Source organism: Nematocida parisii (genome assembly GCF_000250985.1).
Source record: "Nematocida parisii ERTm1 unplaced genomic scaffold supercont1.2, whole genome shotgun sequence".
NCBI lineage: Eukaryota > Fungi > Microsporidia > Nematocida > Nematocida parisii.
This window is the reverse complement of record NW_013524647.1, coordinates 365897-382142: the sequence shown is the minus strand read 5'-3', so window position 1 is coordinate 382142 and position 16246 is coordinate 365897. Positions and strand designations below refer to the sequence as shown.

Sequence of the window (16246 nt, the reverse complement as noted above, 5' to 3'; positions counted from 1 at the left end):
TGCTAAAAATAACTTATTTATAAGATATAGTGTAAAATATAATAATAATCATAATTTATAAGGTATAGTGTGATTAATTATAAAACTAATTGTACATTGTTGTATAATTAATGGTCATATTAATATTACTTAATATGGTATGTGTATTTAATTTTATATTAATTATAGGTATATATAAAAAATAATTTATGATTTTTTGATGGGAAGAGCACTTATAGGAGAATACAGTATAAAGAACAAACCATTCAGTATAAGAATTAATACAATGGGGGTAATAGAAAGGTATAGACGGTTTATAAGTATATACAAGAATAATAGAATCATATCAAAGAATGTTGAATTTATAGTTAGTTATATATTCAATGATAATGTGGATGTAGACAGTGATGAAAATCTGACAGATACTGAATTTAAATGCATATTAGCAATGGTAATGTATGGAATTCAGGTTAGCATAAATGCCATACAAACCCAGAATATTAACAGGCTGAAAATGCACCTTGCTAAGATGTCACCCGATGCAGTAGAACTCATTAAAACAAACTTACTAGAAGAAAGTGAAGGAGTAGAGACACTAAAAACCGCATTGGATGAGACAATTAAGACATACCTTTATAATATGGATAGGTTCAGTGTGGACAATGAGGAAGAGACTAACTTAGACTGCTTTTATAGGCATATGGATGAATTTAATCATTGTAAAACATTTAGCTGTGGAGAATATGTGCAAAATGATTTAGTCCAAATTCATTATAATGCACTTGCTATAAGGAGTGTGTTTAACAGCAATTTAAAGAGTGAAGGAGGTCTTTATACTCTGAGTGATTTATACACAAAACAGAAGAATGGGAAGTATTTAATTGATTATGGACTAAAGTGCATTTACAGGAACATACATTTATTAAAGGGAGTCGCAGCTGGACTGAAAAGAATAAAGGATGAAGAGACTTCTAAAGAAGAAAAAATACAAAGTATTGAAAGACTTATGACATTAGATGATTTAAGAATACTTAGAAGTATCTGCACATACCGTGATCAAATATTAACTGAAAGAAAGTTTATGCGATACCTATTGGAGATAGATAACTTACTAAAGCAAAAAATTGATTCTGATGGAATTGTATCTGGTGAGGATGGAGTAGACTTGTACCATGAAATGCGAGAAATGGCAGTTGAACCAAAAGTGTTGAAATATATTATAAAGCAGACTATACTGTCCTATGCTAGAACGTATATAAATAATGCTTTACATAAATATACAACAGAAACTAAAGAGACTTCTAAAGAAGACCGATATAATTGTGTTAGACCAGGCGTATACACAGTTTAAAGAAAAAGTATCTGAGCTAGGAATAGGAAATGTTTTATCTGATGAATTATACGATATATTCCATGATGAAGCAGTGAGTGTACTACAGGATAATAAACATTCTACTGAAGTAGATAATAAGAATACTCAAAGCCCCAGTAAAGAACCAAAAGAAATTCAGTTATTGGATGATTACTTAAAAGGGATGTTTAACACTGATAAGTTAAACCTTGCACAGAAAGAATATCTTGTGCGTAAGACAATAAAGAGACTGGCTAATTTAGGCATAAGTATTGAGAAAATATTAGAACCACTTAATACCACAGAGACTAAAAAAACAGAATCTGAAATTGAAGCAAATCCAGATGCTTCAAAAAATGAATTATCCAATACAACGAGTAGCACAGAAAGTAAAAATTCAGAAGAATCAGAAAGTGAAGTAAATGAAGGAGGAGATAAAGGAACAGGTGTACCAACTAACCGTACGTTAAGATCTGTACTTTTACTATCAGCAGTAGGTTCAATTACAGTAACAGGTGTATACAACTTACTCTACAATTAAACTAATTCATTGAGAATATTACTAAGTATAAGAATATATTATAATTATTATAAAACTACTCAGAAATATTTGTAAATTATGGAATTAAATAAATTTATTATGCTTTACTCAAATAAAATAAGTAAATAACCAGAAATTACTTAAAATTATTACTTACTCATTCATAATTTAAAGTATATTCATATAAATACTACAATACAGTATATTATAGAGTATTACAGTATATAGTTAGATATTACTGTGTATTATAGAGTATTACTATATATTATAAAGTATTGCTGTATATATTTATATTGTGCTTTGGATTATTTAATTAGAATATTAAGATTATCCATTTATTTTTATAATAAAATAAATAGAATATCAACAAACTGACTTCCATTTAAAAAAATAAAAATAAAATAAGATAACCAGAATTCTAATGATAAATTAATTTATTAATAGAAGAAAAAATAAAAATATTTTAATGGACTACCAAATAAATAACTGCATAGATATGAATAAAGCACAAGAAGCGGGCATAGAAATAAGCCCAAAGTTAGATCCAGTGTCAATACCCATTAAAGACTCACTAAATAAAAAAGAAGAAGAAAGTAATAGTAATAGTAATGGATTAATGGAAGTACTAAAAGACAGTGTAGACCTGGTTTGTTCTATTAAAAATTGTTTATTTGACGGGTTTGAATACTTTAAGATGTTCTTGAATAGTATACTTGTGGTAATTTACTCTACATATATATTAACATTCTTAAATACTGGAGCATCTGTTTCTTCTCAAATCACACCAAAAACACCAATTCCAGTGACAGGTGTTATTACAACTAGTATCTGGGCTACAGTATTTCATATAATTAATATTGGTGTGCACGTGTTTATTGCATTTATATCTGTTAAAGAAATTAACAAGTTTTCTTTAAATACGCCTTCTTGGTCTAAAAGTATTCGTATATTTTTCTATATAAATCTTATAGCTAATATAATTATTGCACTTATGATTGGTGCATTTACTACAAAGATTTTCTACACATTAGAATTTATTTACTGGGCAACAATTATATACGTAATACAACAAATAATTTATATTTTAAACTGTGGTTTGGTTAGTCTTATAAGTTACATGCTCCCAATGGATGCAACAAATAATATTTTTTTATTGGTAAATCTAACTCCAGAAACGTGCTTATTATAATGTATGGTATACTTGGGATTGGTTCTATTATACTGAATATAATAAATATAAAAGATTTACACGTCTGGGTGAATTTAAGTAGTATAGACACCGTATAAACAGAAAGTATTACATCTCAGAGTATATTCAGTTAATAAGCTTATTTATAATAAGTACAGTTATTATTAAAACTTCTTATTAATTATTATTAATTGGCTCCTATAATAGAAATAATCCAAATAATAAATAATACTTTATTCTATGGATTTTGCTGTTCTTTCTATAACTTCCATTAAACTACATAAAAATAACTCTATATATACTGTACTATTAAGTGTCTGTTTAATATATGGGTTTTTAATGTTTATTGAGTCTTTTCCTTATTTCTATAAATTTGTGGGATTCCTAAATTATGAATATGCACTGCCCTTCTTTAATTTCTTCTGTGAATATTCTTTAAATTTCTTAAATAGAATAAGAAGTCTTCACATTTATTTTATATTGTAATCCAGTGAAGAGAATTATAAATTTCAAAATTTATTTATATTTAAATAAAATAATTACTAATCCATATAAGAACAGGGCGTATTATATGATAAAGTAGACTAAAATAAGAATATACCATAGAATTACATGTATATGATAGAAATAGGGTATTAAAGAATATTATATATTAAAATAGTATAAAAATAGAATAATACTAATAAGATATAATGAAATATAATTATAAAGAGGTATTCGACTAGACATATTAATAGTTATCCCAAGTACTCTTATTGCCAAACTGTTTATCCAGTCTAGCACACTCGCTCCAAAGATATTGGAATGCTAGGTCTCTGTTTCCCTTTCCCATTTCCCATGCATTTAAAAAACTAGCAGGGTACACAGAGTTCCATCTAGTGAGCTCAAACTCGATTTCTTTATATGTCTTGGGCTCTGATAAAATGGCTTGCCCATAAAATGCCTCGCACCAGTCAGTGTAATTAATTTCCCCAATGCAGCGTGGAAAGCATTTAATACAGGGTAAATTACTCACTGAAAAGGGTCCCTCCTGCTCAGCTATTTGTAAAATTAGAGCCCAGCATTTATTCCACAGTTCTTCCGTGCATTCTTCAAAAGAGGTGGAATTCATAGGGGCTAAAAGCCTTTTTATTTCTTTACCCATCTTAGCCTCTATTAAATTGTAGCGAAAAGCTAGTTCATTCCGTAAGATTCCTATTTTTGTCCTTGGATTGAGATTGTACCAGGCTTCTGGGTATATATCTATTATAACCATAAGTTGGATCTCCAGCTCCTTTCTGCCTGTGTTGAAATCCATTCTCTTAAATTCTTGCAGAATCCTTTCAGCATCGTTTTTTCTTTCCTTTTTACTGTATTCTTCTTGCCTATGGAAAATACGAGGAGGTTTTTCTTTTAGCTGTTTTCTTTCTTCTTTGAAGTGTGAGCTCTTGTTTGCCATATATAAATCTAATTTTTTATTGAAGATAGGAAACTCTTTTATAGTTTTATTTTTGTTTGAAGCCAGCTAGTGTCACATCGTGACCCAATAAATAATGCTAAAAAGTGTTCAACGATCAGGGAATGGATTACAAAACTGCTGATGTTAGTATAGAAGCTAGAGATATCATAAAGACAATATGGAGTATATGCACTTGTAAAAACAATAATTAGTATAAAAACAAATTGATATGGCATGAAATATAAAGAGTAGTTGAGAAAATATATTGTGTGAGAAGAAAAATGAACAGCTTAATAATAGGAACTTACATCCTTTGCATAAATATGATCACAATACATGCTGCTATGATGGCACATAGTTTACGTACACTAAAATATTTATCAGATAAAGACAGTGGATTTATAAATAGTGCCAATCCAGTACCAACTAGGTATATGCACCTAAGCCAGAACAGTCAGAATATTAGAAAAATAAAAAGAAAATTAGATAGTGCAGTAGAAATGAATAAAGAGGGCGTTGAACGTACTTCAAATAAGGAGTCAGTAAATAATAATGGGGTTGGGTGTACATGTGGGACATAAACCACAATAACTATATGGAAGAATATAAAAAGCACACGGGGTCTGAGATAAAAGATGATATGGATAGATGGAGGGAGCGCATGCCAGATATTTATAAGTCTATTTATTGTGTAATCAATAACAATGTACTTTTTGAATATTTTATAGATAGTGGATTATTCTCTCAAAATGAACAATACAAATTCTCTGGCTTGCCTATATTTACAGCAGACATTTCTAAATATTACCATGCATTAAAGAAGGATTTTAAAAGCATAATGGAATTATCTCAGAGACTAAGACGTATTAACCATAAAAAACACGACTATACAAATTCTTCTATAGATGAATATATGGCAACTAGCATTATGCGGCCCACTCAACCAGTTCATATTTTTAGAAGGTTTAATTTTTTCGATATAATGCAGTATAATTCACCAGGCGAGTATATTGAAAAAGAATTACTTTATAGTGTATAGTTATGGTATATGAAACTTATAAATGGCATGAGTAAAACAAAAATGAATAAAAAAAACCCTGGGTATATTTTTTATGTGTTAGAAGAATTTTAGTCTCACAAGTAACTATACCCGAATTAGAAGAAAAACTGCTCTTCATATTCTCTGATACATACAAAGCACCAGCATATATAAATAATTATACTGAAAACATTCAGCTGCAGTGACTACTTACGCGGAAGCTCACAAGCACGGCTTTTATTCTACAGGTAGAAGACTTGTTCAAGATGATGGAAGAAATCTGGGGGTTGCGAGTTCTAACTCTGCGCGTTTGGGAAAATACATTAATAGCTACAGAGACAAATATGTAAAACAGATCATGAGTACTTTACAAAAATGTACTTGCTTATTTCTACGATTAAGCATAAGCTTGAAGCTACAGATGTAAAGGATTTATATGAGGGACCAGTAAAATAATAAACAAGCGTGTGCTATATCTATCATGTCAAATGCTAAATCTAATATACTATTCTAGTTCGTGTGAGGATAGTAGTATAAGTATTAATCAAGAATATATATCTGAAAATATATATTATGGCCCAGATAAACTTAACGAGGTTGCGACTAAATATGCAACATGTGTATGGAAAACAGCAAAAATCATGGAAAAGTATTTGAATATGCCAGAAGAAGACTTAAGAACACGTCATGTGGACTATTCGCATAAAGTGCTTAAAAATATAATCATGCTAGAAGTAGAGACTAAAGCCCCATCAGACGAAATTAACAAGTCAAATAATTCTGAATCTACTGAAAACTCTGTGATTACATCTGTATATAGCAGATTCTGCTTATTTATAATAGTAGGTATTCATATGGCTCTAAGAGCCCTTTCAATTAAAAATTAGTAATAAAGAATTTATAACCCAAAATATATTTATTCAATATTTTAGTGGCTGCATTTAATTATAAAAGTAGAATTATTATATAGACAGAATTAAAACCAAATGAAAGAATAGGACATCTCGTTATTCTTAAATTTATAGTTGGTATAGAACAATAAACATATGACGTATTAAGTTAAGTTATATTTAAGACAGAAATGAATTTCTAGTTATATAGTAAAAATATACTGGATACATAGCGTATTCCTGGTAATTAATGAAACATATAAAAACACCCCGAAATTGAAATTTGCATATTCTTCTTAGTGTATGTTTAAAGAATGTATAATGGTAATTTCTGCTATTATTGGGCATATAACTACCCCGTACTAGGAAGTACAGATGGATTTTTATAGAAAGTGATTGGATTTGCCATATCCACCCAGTTGTCTATGTTGTACCATGCTATTAAGCTTAGTATACTAAAAGAAATATCTGTTATAATGAACACATAAGTGAACATAGAGTTTTTAAATAGTCCAAATAAATAATTCGATTTTGGTGGAGCCAGTGTGCCAAGCCAGTTTCTGCTTGAATCTAGCAGGACAATCAACATATGAAAAATGCGGAGTGAAATGAATGTCAGAATTTTCTCTTTTATACTATAAATACAACCCGCATAACTGCCCATATATCCCATAATTACCATTATTAATAGCACAGCGGTTTCTAGCAATATACCGAATATAACTTGCGCAGTAGAAACATCCTTCTTTATGCTGCTGAGTGAAAATATACTAAGGATGTAGACAAATAATCCCCATGGAAAGAGAAGATCTACTAAGTGGTAAATTCCTATGTTAATTATATACCGAATATCCTTTTCTTTTCCTATCTCACCCGCCACACCATATGTTAGAGACATATATATGTAAACAACTAGACCGAGAGTTATGGAATTTACTATTAGATAGATGAATGGCAGAGCAGTATTATAACAGAAATTAGTAAACATTAAATAGGGCTCCAACCTTATATATTCTCTTTTTTTTTCACGTCTAGCAATGTTCTGCTTTATTTCTTGGCCACGATCTTCAATGGAGGATGTTATTGTATCCCGATTTTCATCTATGGGTAAAATACTTGGAATTTCATTATCTTTTATACTGTGCCTGTCACAAGTATGAGATAACATGTCTTTTATTTCAGAATTAATAGAAGTTTCATTCTCCTTGCCTGATATAGAAGATGGCTTGTTCATTCCTTCAGAGCCAATAGAGCTGGCATCTCCTTCTTCAGAATACTCAGATGGTTCACTGTCGTTTTCGTTATTAATGGTATTATTTATTAAGAAACAATCATCTATGACCATTCTATTTATTCTTTCCATAAGATATTATTATTAAAAAATACTATTTTTATTTCAGGATACTTCGAAATATTCTTATATAATATAACCCAAAAGTAGAATTCCCTATATTTACACATAAATTACACTTTTACATGTACTCATGCATAGAGAATTATTAACCATTAGAATACCATGTAAAGAAATAAACTAAAGCTATAAACAAATGGTTAGACAATACACATAAAGATACATAATGGCGGCCAATTACCAATAAAAATATACACAAATAATTTTTTACCCCGGGTATGCCCCTTTAATTTATTTGTTTTCATAGAGCAGTTGCTTAATGTGCATATAAAAATATTTTATAAAGAAATTCCTATTACAGCATAAAATAACCAATAATTAATATTGCCTAGAAATATTAAATGTATAGAGGGTGCTGATTATCCATAGACAGTATAAACATTATACAATTCCTTGGGGTGGCACTGGCTTGCAATGAGGCAGTATAGCAGTAAATTAAGAACAATTAAACTTTCTGGTGTAGTATCAAAGTGATGGCCAATAGAGCTATGCTTAAATTTTTAATAATAGAAGTTTTTAACTTGGAAAAATAAGAGTTTGCACATATGAGAAATAGCTGATATCATTAAAAATACATTTAAAATTTAATTTAAACAGAAACATTTGCATTTCATACATAAAATTTTATGAATAGAACCCCCAGAGTGAATGTTATTGGTATAAACAACGAAAGATGTAATATAGACATAGGGCTAGAAGATATAATAAAGAGGTATAAAGAGATAAGAGACAATACTAGTGGAGAAACTGATGTGGCAAAAATGGGAGAGTACCAAATACTTGACTATATATTCAATAGATCCATTTCAGTTGCTTCTAAATCAACTTCAGTTACAGGCCCAAATGATCTTAAGCAGATATTAATGGCATTACTGTTTGAATCCATCATTAATAATGAATTAAATAATGAGAATATTGCAAATGTAAGAAATATATTTTTCAAAAGATTTGAGAATGCAGAAAATTCCTCTGCAGAAGAGAAAGAAAATATTATTAGAACAAATCTAGAGACACGCCAGTATAAGCCCCAAGAGAATAATTACCGTCCAAATCTTCTAGAACAATTATTTAAGGATATAAATCAATTTTTATATTACTATAATGCAAATAATAATAGGATTAGTGGCTATAGAGAGTTTGTCATAGATCATATAAACAACTATATAACATACCTTTATATTGCAGATAGCTATGAACTAAAACAGTCTCTACGAGGTGTGCTTGAAGGGTATGAAAACAATGAAGATACAGAAGAAACCAGTGAAAATGGATTATATACGCTTGAAGAACTGTACAAAAATTCCATTAATGGAGTGAGTTTCGTAGAAATAGGGTTAAATCTTATATTTATGTATAGGGATGAAATTAAAAAATGCTATGCAAATAAAACTCTAATAACAGGATTTTCGGGTTATGAAAAGAAAATACTAAAAAGCATTAGAGCCTATTTAGACCGTATTATACAAGAAAGAGCACTGTACTTCAAAGTAATAACCATTCACAATGTGAACAAATTCATTCCTCAATGCGTTAGTAATGGATTGTTTTTGAACAATCTTGAAATGTGCACACCTGAAATAGAAAAAGAGATTGGAATGGGAACATCTCTGTATCTTGTGCTTGGTCTTAGCCAGTTATCAATTGATAATAAGTCAATTATTATGAATGAATTAGCTAAGACACAGGCTCGGATAGAAGAGTTAGAGAAACAAGAAAATAATTATAATAAAATACCAGAAAACACTGATTGTGACAATCTTATAGATAGAACACAAAATAGACTAAACAAAAAAGTGAGGATCATAAAGAATTTAAATAATTATTATGCAAAGGTAAATGAATGTCTTAACGCAATAAGTCTTATTGAAATTCTGGATAAGTCACAGAAAGACTTTATAATTGCCCAGGCCCAAACATATTTGAGATACTTTGATACAAGCATAAAACTAAATTCCCCAGAGGAATTACATAGACCTAGCATATTGAAAGTTCTAAGGAAACTAAAAACACCAGCAATGGTTATGGTAATAGTTATACTAATCATTATACTTATATGGATGGTTATTTCCAACCCAAGGAGGATAACCAAACAAATTATATAAATAAATTTAGAATCACCAATTTTACTATTGGCTAATTACCGCCCATAGAATAGCATACATAGAATAATTTAAAATAATTTAGTTAAACAGAAATAAATAATTTCAGCTATAGAATAAAGAGAAAAAGTAGGAAATTATTAAGGAATAAAGCAGTATAGATGGACTATAAGTGTAATGTCAATATGCCATGCGATTACTCAAATGCATTTGAATAATTCTTCAAAAATTTGTAGTGGTTGAAATTTGTATTGGTAGAAGTATATGAAAGCTTGTTTTAGTTATGAGCTTCTTTATAATAGCATATTTACGTTATAATGATTCTTATTATTAATATGCGTATAAAGCCATAATACAAAAACTTAGAGAAGGTATAGTGCAAAGAATCTCTGCATGCAGGAATACTACTATGGCTATAAACAATGTCTTTACTAGTGTGATCTGTCTGGATTTGTTTGTTGTGTGTTTTAGAAGGAGGTGTTTTTATCTGTCAATATAAACTCTTTAGAACCATAGCAGAACTACATGAAAAGTGCTGATTAAAATATTTAGCAGCCGGTTTGTTTATTTGCATGAAACTAGTTGGAATAACTGGCGGTATATGCACAGGAACCAGTACAGTGATAGAATATATAGAAGATAAAGGATTTTCGGTTGTAAAAAAAAAGAAGTCTGGCAATTCTTGCACAGTATGCGGCGGTTCGCAAAGTACAATATTCCCGTGGATATTTTTACCAACGAAAAGCTTAGGATATTGGTAAAGCCGTATATTGTTGAGTATATTAAAACCCGGCAGAATTTCTTTAGGCTGGCGTGCAAGTCTGTGCTGTTCATTGACCTGCCTTTCTTGTTTGAGTGCGGATTAGAAGAGTACTTTACACACACTATTGTAGTAACATGCGGCCCAAAAACCCAGGAAGAAAGAATTCACAAAAAGTACAGCACGGCTTTAAGCAAAGCAGAGAAATACGATGAGTCTAGAACAATCCACCAAATAATGGAAGTTGTAGAGACTGAAATGAACATGGCAGAAAAGAGAAAGAAGTGTACATATGTTATAGACAATAATAAAGGAGTAGAAAACACTTATAGCCAGCTGGACAGCCTCCTGTATAAATACTATAAGTACTCTGGATTCTACATAGCCATTATATGTATATCTATAGCTGCAATAGTACTTCCTGTTCTAATTAAGTACAAGGAAAAAGCAAGCGAAATCAGCAAAGCAATAAACCCACTCATAGAAAAAATAAAAGCAAGAATTACAAAATATGGCTGGTGAGATAGATTATCTGTCCTTTAAATAAAGAACTAACTAGAATTTATGTTTATTCTTTGAATATAATTTCTCCCTCTTCTTCTGGCTCTACTGTCTTGTTTACTGCTAATGGGTCAGAATCATACAGACTTGGGTAGTCGTTTTCGGTTAAGTAGTGCTTTCTTCTTATGTATTCTATTCCTTTCTTGTTGATTACATAATATCCATCTCTCCAAGCAAAGACCTTTTCTACACATCCTTTGGAGTATAAGCTTCTTACTATCTTCATAACCTTAAAGTTGGCGACATTCACGTATGGATGTGGCTTAAGTGATCTGTTGAATTGGACTACAATACATCCTTTGTCAAATATGAATCTCTGTACCTCTTTTATTTCGTTGGTTGGAATGTGCATTTTACAAGGATAGTAAAAAAAAATTAACCAAGTACTTCAAAGAAAATTCACTCATTTCTTAGAAAATGTGGCATTGTGCCATATTTGAAAGAAATGCACTTTAGCGCAGGCCGGCTGCTATTTCAATTTTTTTGCGTATAAGCATAGCCAGGTAGCATATTACAGAGACTACTATAAATATAATTAGAAGTTTTATTTCAAATTCCATTTAGCACATGCAAATTTCTTTGCTGAATATTAATTAATGCTAGAATGCATGATCACTTTATAGTGCTGCGCAAGAAATCAAGTGTATATTTTGTTCTTAATTTCATTTATACAGTTTGTGGCATCTGAATAGTATATACGGAATTGTAAATTGTTCTTCTGCACTAATAACTAAATTACCATGAGAGAGCAATACTAGGCAAAAATAAAAGTACTATTTATTATTGAAGAGTATATTTAGAGAATTCCTATTACACTATTTTGGAGTATATCTTAGAGTGCATGGCCATTCAGTGGCTTAATATATATTATATTGGCTTAATTTGAGCTATATCTATCTTTTATCTTGATATTAAATTCTTTTTATATGCACACCTCTGGATTATGGGATATTATATGCCTCTCTGTTTTTAAGATATACTGGTTTGTCATTGTAAGACAGAGTTTCTTTCCCTTCCCAAAGCAGTTTCTTCTTTATATTTTTGATAATCTGTGGATTATCTCTGCAATTATTGTGCTATGCGCTTCTATTGTATACCACGGTAAGTTTTATTTAGAGCCTTCTGCCGCACCGCTTTCTCTTGTTCTCTGCTTTTGCGCGCCATCTTTCTTATTTCTCATATATTATATAACATACCATATGTGCTCTGCTCCTTCGCTGCCTAGCTATACTACTAGAAATATACATCGACCAGAACCGCTTGAAGTTTTCATATATATTAACTCAAATGGAGAAGAGTGCACGCTTTTCTCCCGCCCTACAGAGACACCAAATTAAATACAAACAATCATAAAACACTTTATTTTAATCTACTTTCATTTATCTTTTGTTCTTTTTAATATTTCTTTTTATCCTTCACATGAGCCAGCAAGTAAATAATCACAGAACTCTAGAATTCTTTTCCAAGCTCTATCTCTTCTTATTTCCTTCTTTTAGGCTAATAATAGATGACTACAGGTTCTTCTCCTTCATACTTTTCTATAAAGTGCTTGGTCTTACTTACGCACTGATGTTTTCCATTTCTCTTATTACTGGGCTTGCTGCATATCCTCCTGTTTCACTTTATAGAGCTGTTCTACTATTTATATACTTTTTGTTCTTTCTCGCTCTTTTTTGTTATAGCACATGTATTATATACGCCAACTCAGATCATCCGCTGTTTTTCGGCAAAAAAAGACACATCAAATCTTCCCTGGGATGCAAATAACCCTATATCTTTGTATTTATCATACAACTCACAATAAAGTACCCCCTTTTCTCATAACAAATGTTTTTCATAATTGTGAGTTACTCTTACTTGCTTTCTCTTTTTTATTTTTGTAGCATATGCCAATTCACAAATACAAACACAATAACTACTACGATCACGAGTACTTTTCCTGTTCTGACAGATTCTTCTTTGTCATAATTGGGCTTATCTGTATTCACGCCCTCGCAATCTATCTTTCTGAGGTGGGCAATTGCTCTACCATTCTTCTTGCGGTTTCTTCATGCTCCACCCTCATTATCTTTGCCTTAGCTCTGTTTTAGATCTGCTCACTTGCCCCCCTCTATCTTTATTCCATAGTGTAATGAAAATACCTAACTCTTCTTTAAAAAATAAATGTAAACAGTTATAATTACTCTTATAGATATACATCAATTCTCTTCATATATATTGTTATCTAGTGCATTCTTATCCGAAATACAACCAAATTTTCCGTCTCCTTTTCTAGAAACCTCCTGAAATTCAAATTACTTATATTTAATATGTAAAATTACATAAAACTGCAATTATATAAATAATTTCAGGTGTTTTATGTTTTTGGTTTTATACACTCTAAGGAACTTTCTCTTCTTTTACATCCTGTTGCTACGCCTCTATATATAACTCAAAATACGCCCAATAACCCATTATATACAGCATTGTGCACTAAAAACAATTAAATTTTACTTCTTCTAATATAGCCTAAAATAACCCGAAATATCTTGTATATATATGGCTATAATAAACACATATTGTTACTGGTTGTCGTATACTGCCACTTATTTAGTGCTTTTCGGCATATTACCCCCAATATGCCTATTCCCACTGAGTGCTGCTCTGTTCTGAGTAATTCTCTATAAAAATTTGTTCAAAACGTTTTTATATACCTTTATTTTAATAAATATTTAAATTATTCAACAATCATTTTATTGAAGGTAATTAATTAACCTCACAAATAAAAATATATAAAGATAGGAAAAGCTTGAAAAATAAATGTGTAATAATTATGAGAAGGAAGGTAACGGACCAGTTTTCAATAGAATTGTAATTCCAATTGAAATTAAAGAGTATAAACCAACATTAACAGAATATAGGTCACAGACTATGGCTCTATTTAAGCATTTGGCAAGTACACCAGTGCACCCATGGTCAGCATTTGAAAATCAACTGGAAGAGCATTATAAAGAGTTATACAATCTAGAGCTGAGTATAGACTGTGAGTGGAACCAATTACTTAGTGCAGATAATGATATAAGACGAAATGAGTTCTATTATTTGGTACAGGAGATTATTTCTGTAAAAAAATACTTAGACCACTGCAAAAACTTTAATATATCCATAGGCGTGGTATCCCCTTCTCACATAGTCACTAAACTGAATGACCTTTTAACCCCATTGAGCACAAACAATGAAAAGTTTGAGATAGTGAATGACTCTTCTAATAAAACTGACTTTATACTATACATAGTTAAAACTCCACCGGATTCTACTGAAAGCACGCCTGCTGTTTGTGAAATTGCCAGAGATGAGAATTCTGTATCAAATGATCAGCCTAATGATGTGCCAAGTAGTTCTTCATGCAGTATGAATATTCAAAATAGCAATACAAGTTTAAAGAAAGGTGCATGCACGGGCTGTAGAAATTTGTGTGGGAGGGCATTGCATATTATTACACATCCCTTTTCCAATATAGAATGTAAGGGCCGCCTCCTGTGTGCAGTTAATATTGTATGCAGTATTATATTTGGTTTACTGGGAATTTTTATTCTAGTCAAATATATATTATGGGCAATACATGTATTTGAAAATGAGAGTAATTAATTTAAACACAGTAGCTTTCGGGCTGAGTAAGAAACAAAGCATGTCATTCTTAAATGAGTATCTAAATAAAACACATATATAAAGTTTAAACTTCCTATTCCTTGCTTCTAAGAAAGATGGGCATGCAGCACTGCCAATGGAGAGTGCATATGCATATATACTTATATTAAGTAGATGTAACAGGATGTCTGCTATGTATAGCAATTATAGGTTTTCTGGTGTATAATAGAGAAGAAGAAGTAAAATTTTATTAATGTGTGACCAGGAAGAAATACGCAAGTTATGGCTGTGCCAGAAAACAATCTTCCAAATGATGAAGTGCCGTGGATATACGGTTTCTGAAGCAGATCTTGAAATGGATCTTGATCTGTTTAAAACCTCGTATCCTGCGCTTATAAACACGGGAAGCAAGCATTCGCTTTCAATGCTTTTCCAGCATACTACTATGCCAGAAAAACAGCTTTTTGTCTTTTTCCCAGACAATGCGTATTTCAAGGCAAAGGATATAAAGCTGTACACCTCTACATTGGGAAAGCAAAACATACACAATGGAATAATTGTGTGCAAAGAAACTCTTAAGGCACACAGTCTCAAAGCACTGGATGAGTCAAGAAAGGAATATGACTTAGAGCTATTCTACATAAGAGAGCTGCTTTTTAATATTACAAAGCACAAGGATGTGCCCAAGCATATTTTACTTACAGAAGAGGAGAAGAAGAATGTCTTAAAAGAAAGAAAAGTGGGTGAGGCACAGCTTAAGAAGATATTAGTAGACGATCCTGTCAATAGATATTATGCAGGAAAAAGAGGGCAAGTCTACAGAATAATAAGAAATTCAGAAACTGCCGGTATTTCAATAGAGTACAGAATAGTAGAGTAAAATAAGATGTGCGTTATATGCAAAGCATTTGTTTTGGGTTATAAATATCTATCAATTTTTGATCTGTTCTTATAGATATATCAATGGGCTTGCACTTGCTGCTGGCTGTTATGCCTTCTTTTTTTTATTCTATATGGGATTAGTTAAGCTACTGTTTGAATTTAAGAATTCATTAATTCCTGTGGCTGTGAAAAGGGGCATAACTTTACTAGAGGCTGCTGCACAGAACCCAACTGTACCACTGCGCGGTGCATGCGAAGGATCTCTAGCATGCACTACTTGTCACGTGGTGTTAGATAAGTCTGTGTTTAAAAAGTGCGGAGCAGCATCAGAAAGAGAGGAGGATCTGCTAGATACAAGCAAGCTTCTTACATCTACATCTAGACTAGGGTGCCAAGTAAAGGTAATTCCAGAAATGGAAAACAGTATAATCAGAATACCAAATATTAACAAAAATATACTGTAGCCATTTATTATACAA

General features: G+C 31.1%; 16 protein-coding genes across 16 annotated transcripts; 13 read left to right on the top strand and 3 right to left on the bottom strand.

The window, feature by feature from the left end:
• Positions 1-199: 199 nt before the first annotated feature.
• On the top strand, positions 200-1330 carry NEPG_00936 (uncharacterized protein; the record flags this gene model as incomplete). Its single annotated transcript, XM_013203311.1, has 1 exon — positions 200-1330. One exon carries the CDS (start codon positions 200-202, stop codon positions 1328-1330), a length of 1131 nt encoding a protein of 376 aa, XP_013058765.1.
• Positions 1242-1871, top strand: NEPG_00935 (uncharacterized protein; the record flags this gene model as incomplete). The annotated part of the gene is made up of 1 exon (XM_013203310.1): positions 1242-1871. The coding sequence occupies one exon, from the start codon at positions 1242-1244 to the stop codon at positions 1869-1871; it is 630 nt and encodes a 209-aa protein (XP_013058764.1).
• Positions 1872-2337: 466 nt separating this feature from the next.
• NEPG_00934 (uncharacterized protein) lies at positions 2338-3060 on the top strand (the record flags this gene model as incomplete). Its single annotated transcript, XM_013203309.1, has 1 exon — positions 2338-3060. One exon carries the CDS (start codon positions 2338-2340, stop codon positions 3058-3060), a length of 723 nt encoding a protein of 240 aa, XP_013058763.1.
• Positions 3061-3790: 730 nt separating this feature from the next.
• Positions 3791-4498, bottom strand: NEPG_00933 (uncharacterized protein; the record flags this gene model as incomplete). Its single annotated transcript, XM_013203308.1, has 1 exon — positions 3791-4498. The coding sequence occupies one exon, from the start codon at positions 4496-4498 to the stop codon at positions 3791-3793; it is 708 nt and encodes a 235-aa protein (XP_013058762.1).
• A 281-nt stretch (positions 4499-4779) lies between these two features.
• On the top strand, positions 4780-5079 carry NEPG_00932 (uncharacterized protein; the record flags this gene model as incomplete). Its single annotated transcript, XM_013203307.1, has 1 exon — positions 4780-5079. One exon carries the CDS (start codon positions 4780-4782, stop codon positions 5077-5079), a length of 300 nt encoding a protein of 99 aa, XP_013058761.1.
• NEPG_00931 (uncharacterized protein) lies at positions 5067-5537 on the top strand (the record flags this gene model as incomplete). The annotated part of the gene is made up of 1 exon (XM_013203306.1): positions 5067-5537. The coding sequence occupies one exon, from the start codon at positions 5067-5069 to the stop codon at positions 5535-5537; it is 471 nt and encodes a 156-aa protein (XP_013058760.1).
• Positions 5538-5610: 73 nt separating this feature from the next.
• Positions 5611-6447, top strand: NEPG_00930 (uncharacterized protein). Its single transcript, XM_013203305.1, has one exon. It carries the CDS (start codon positions 6026-6028, stop codon positions 6422-6424), a length of 399 nt encoding a protein of 132 aa, XP_013058759.1. The 5' UTR covers positions 5611-6025; the 3' UTR covers positions 6425-6447.
• A 332-nt stretch (positions 6448-6779) lies between these two features.
• NEPG_00929 (uncharacterized protein) lies at positions 6780-7790 on the bottom strand (the record flags this gene model as incomplete). Its single annotated transcript, XM_013203304.1, has 1 exon — positions 6780-7790. The coding sequence occupies one exon, from the start codon at positions 7788-7790 to the stop codon at positions 6780-6782; it is 1011 nt and encodes a 336-aa protein (XP_013058758.1).
• Positions 7791-8404: 614 nt separating this feature from the next.
• Positions 8405-9958, top strand: NEPG_00928 (uncharacterized protein). Its single transcript, XM_013203303.1, has one exon. It carries the CDS (start codon positions 8465-8467, stop codon positions 9938-9940), a length of 1476 nt encoding a protein of 491 aa, XP_013058757.1. The 5' UTR covers positions 8405-8464; the 3' UTR covers positions 9941-9958.
• A 670-nt stretch (positions 9959-10628) lies between these two features.
• On the top strand, positions 10629-11254 carry NEPG_00927 (uncharacterized protein; the record flags this gene model as incomplete). Its single annotated transcript, XM_013203302.1, has 1 exon — positions 10629-11254. The coding sequence occupies one exon, from the start codon at positions 10629-10631 to the stop codon at positions 11217-11219; it is 591 nt and encodes a 196-aa protein (XP_013058756.1). The 3' UTR covers positions 11220-11254.
• Positions 11255-11265: 11 nt separating this feature from the next.
• NEPG_00926 (uncharacterized protein) lies at positions 11266-11610 on the bottom strand (the record flags this gene model as incomplete). The annotated part of the gene is made up of 1 exon (XM_013203301.1): positions 11266-11610. One exon carries the CDS (start codon positions 11608-11610, stop codon positions 11266-11268), a length of 345 nt encoding a protein of 114 aa, XP_013058755.1.
• Positions 11611-12184: 574 nt separating this feature from the next.
• On the top strand, positions 12185-12595 carry NEPG_00925 (uncharacterized protein; the record flags this gene model as incomplete). Its single annotated transcript, XM_013203300.1, has 1 exon — positions 12185-12595. The coding sequence occupies one exon, from the start codon at positions 12185-12187 to the stop codon at positions 12593-12595; it is 411 nt and encodes a 136-aa protein (XP_013058754.1).
• An 82-nt stretch (positions 12596-12677) lies between these two features.
• Positions 12678-13025, top strand: NEPG_00924 (uncharacterized protein; the record flags this gene model as incomplete). Its single annotated transcript, XM_013203299.1, has 1 exon — positions 12678-13025. One exon carries the CDS (start codon positions 12678-12680, stop codon positions 13023-13025), a length of 348 nt encoding a protein of 115 aa, XP_013058753.1.
• Positions 13026-14057: 1032 nt separating this feature from the next.
• Positions 14058-14885, top strand: NEPG_00923 (uncharacterized protein; the record flags this gene model as incomplete). Its single annotated transcript, XM_013203298.1, has 1 exon — positions 14058-14885. One exon carries the CDS (start codon positions 14058-14060, stop codon positions 14883-14885), a length of 828 nt encoding a protein of 275 aa, XP_013058752.1.
• Positions 14886-15138: 253 nt separating this feature from the next.
• Positions 15139-15792, top strand: NEPG_00922 (uncharacterized protein; the record flags this gene model as incomplete). The annotated part of the gene is made up of 1 exon (XM_013203297.1): positions 15139-15792. The coding sequence occupies one exon, from the start codon at positions 15139-15141 to the stop codon at positions 15763-15765; it is 627 nt and encodes a 208-aa protein (XP_013058751.1). The 3' UTR covers positions 15766-15792.
• NEPG_00921 (uncharacterized protein) lies at positions 15792-16231 on the top strand (the record flags this gene model as incomplete). The annotated part of the gene is made up of 1 exon (XM_013203296.1): positions 15792-16231. Exon 1 carries the CDS (start codon positions 15899-15901, stop codon positions 16229-16231), a length of 333 nt encoding a protein of 110 aa, XP_013058750.1. The 5' UTR covers positions 15792-15898.
• Between the last annotated feature and the right edge of the window lie 15 nt (positions 16232-16246).

Excerpts from the sequence above, each read along its gene's own strand:
- NEPG_00930 (XM_013203305.1), top strand. The coding sequence starts at position 6,026 with ATGCTAAATCTAATATACTATTCTAGTTCGTGTGAGGATAGTAGTATA.
- NEPG_00928 (XM_013203303.1), top strand. The coding sequence starts at position 8,465 with ATGAATAGAACCCCCAGAGTGAATGTTATTGGTATAAACAACGAAAGA.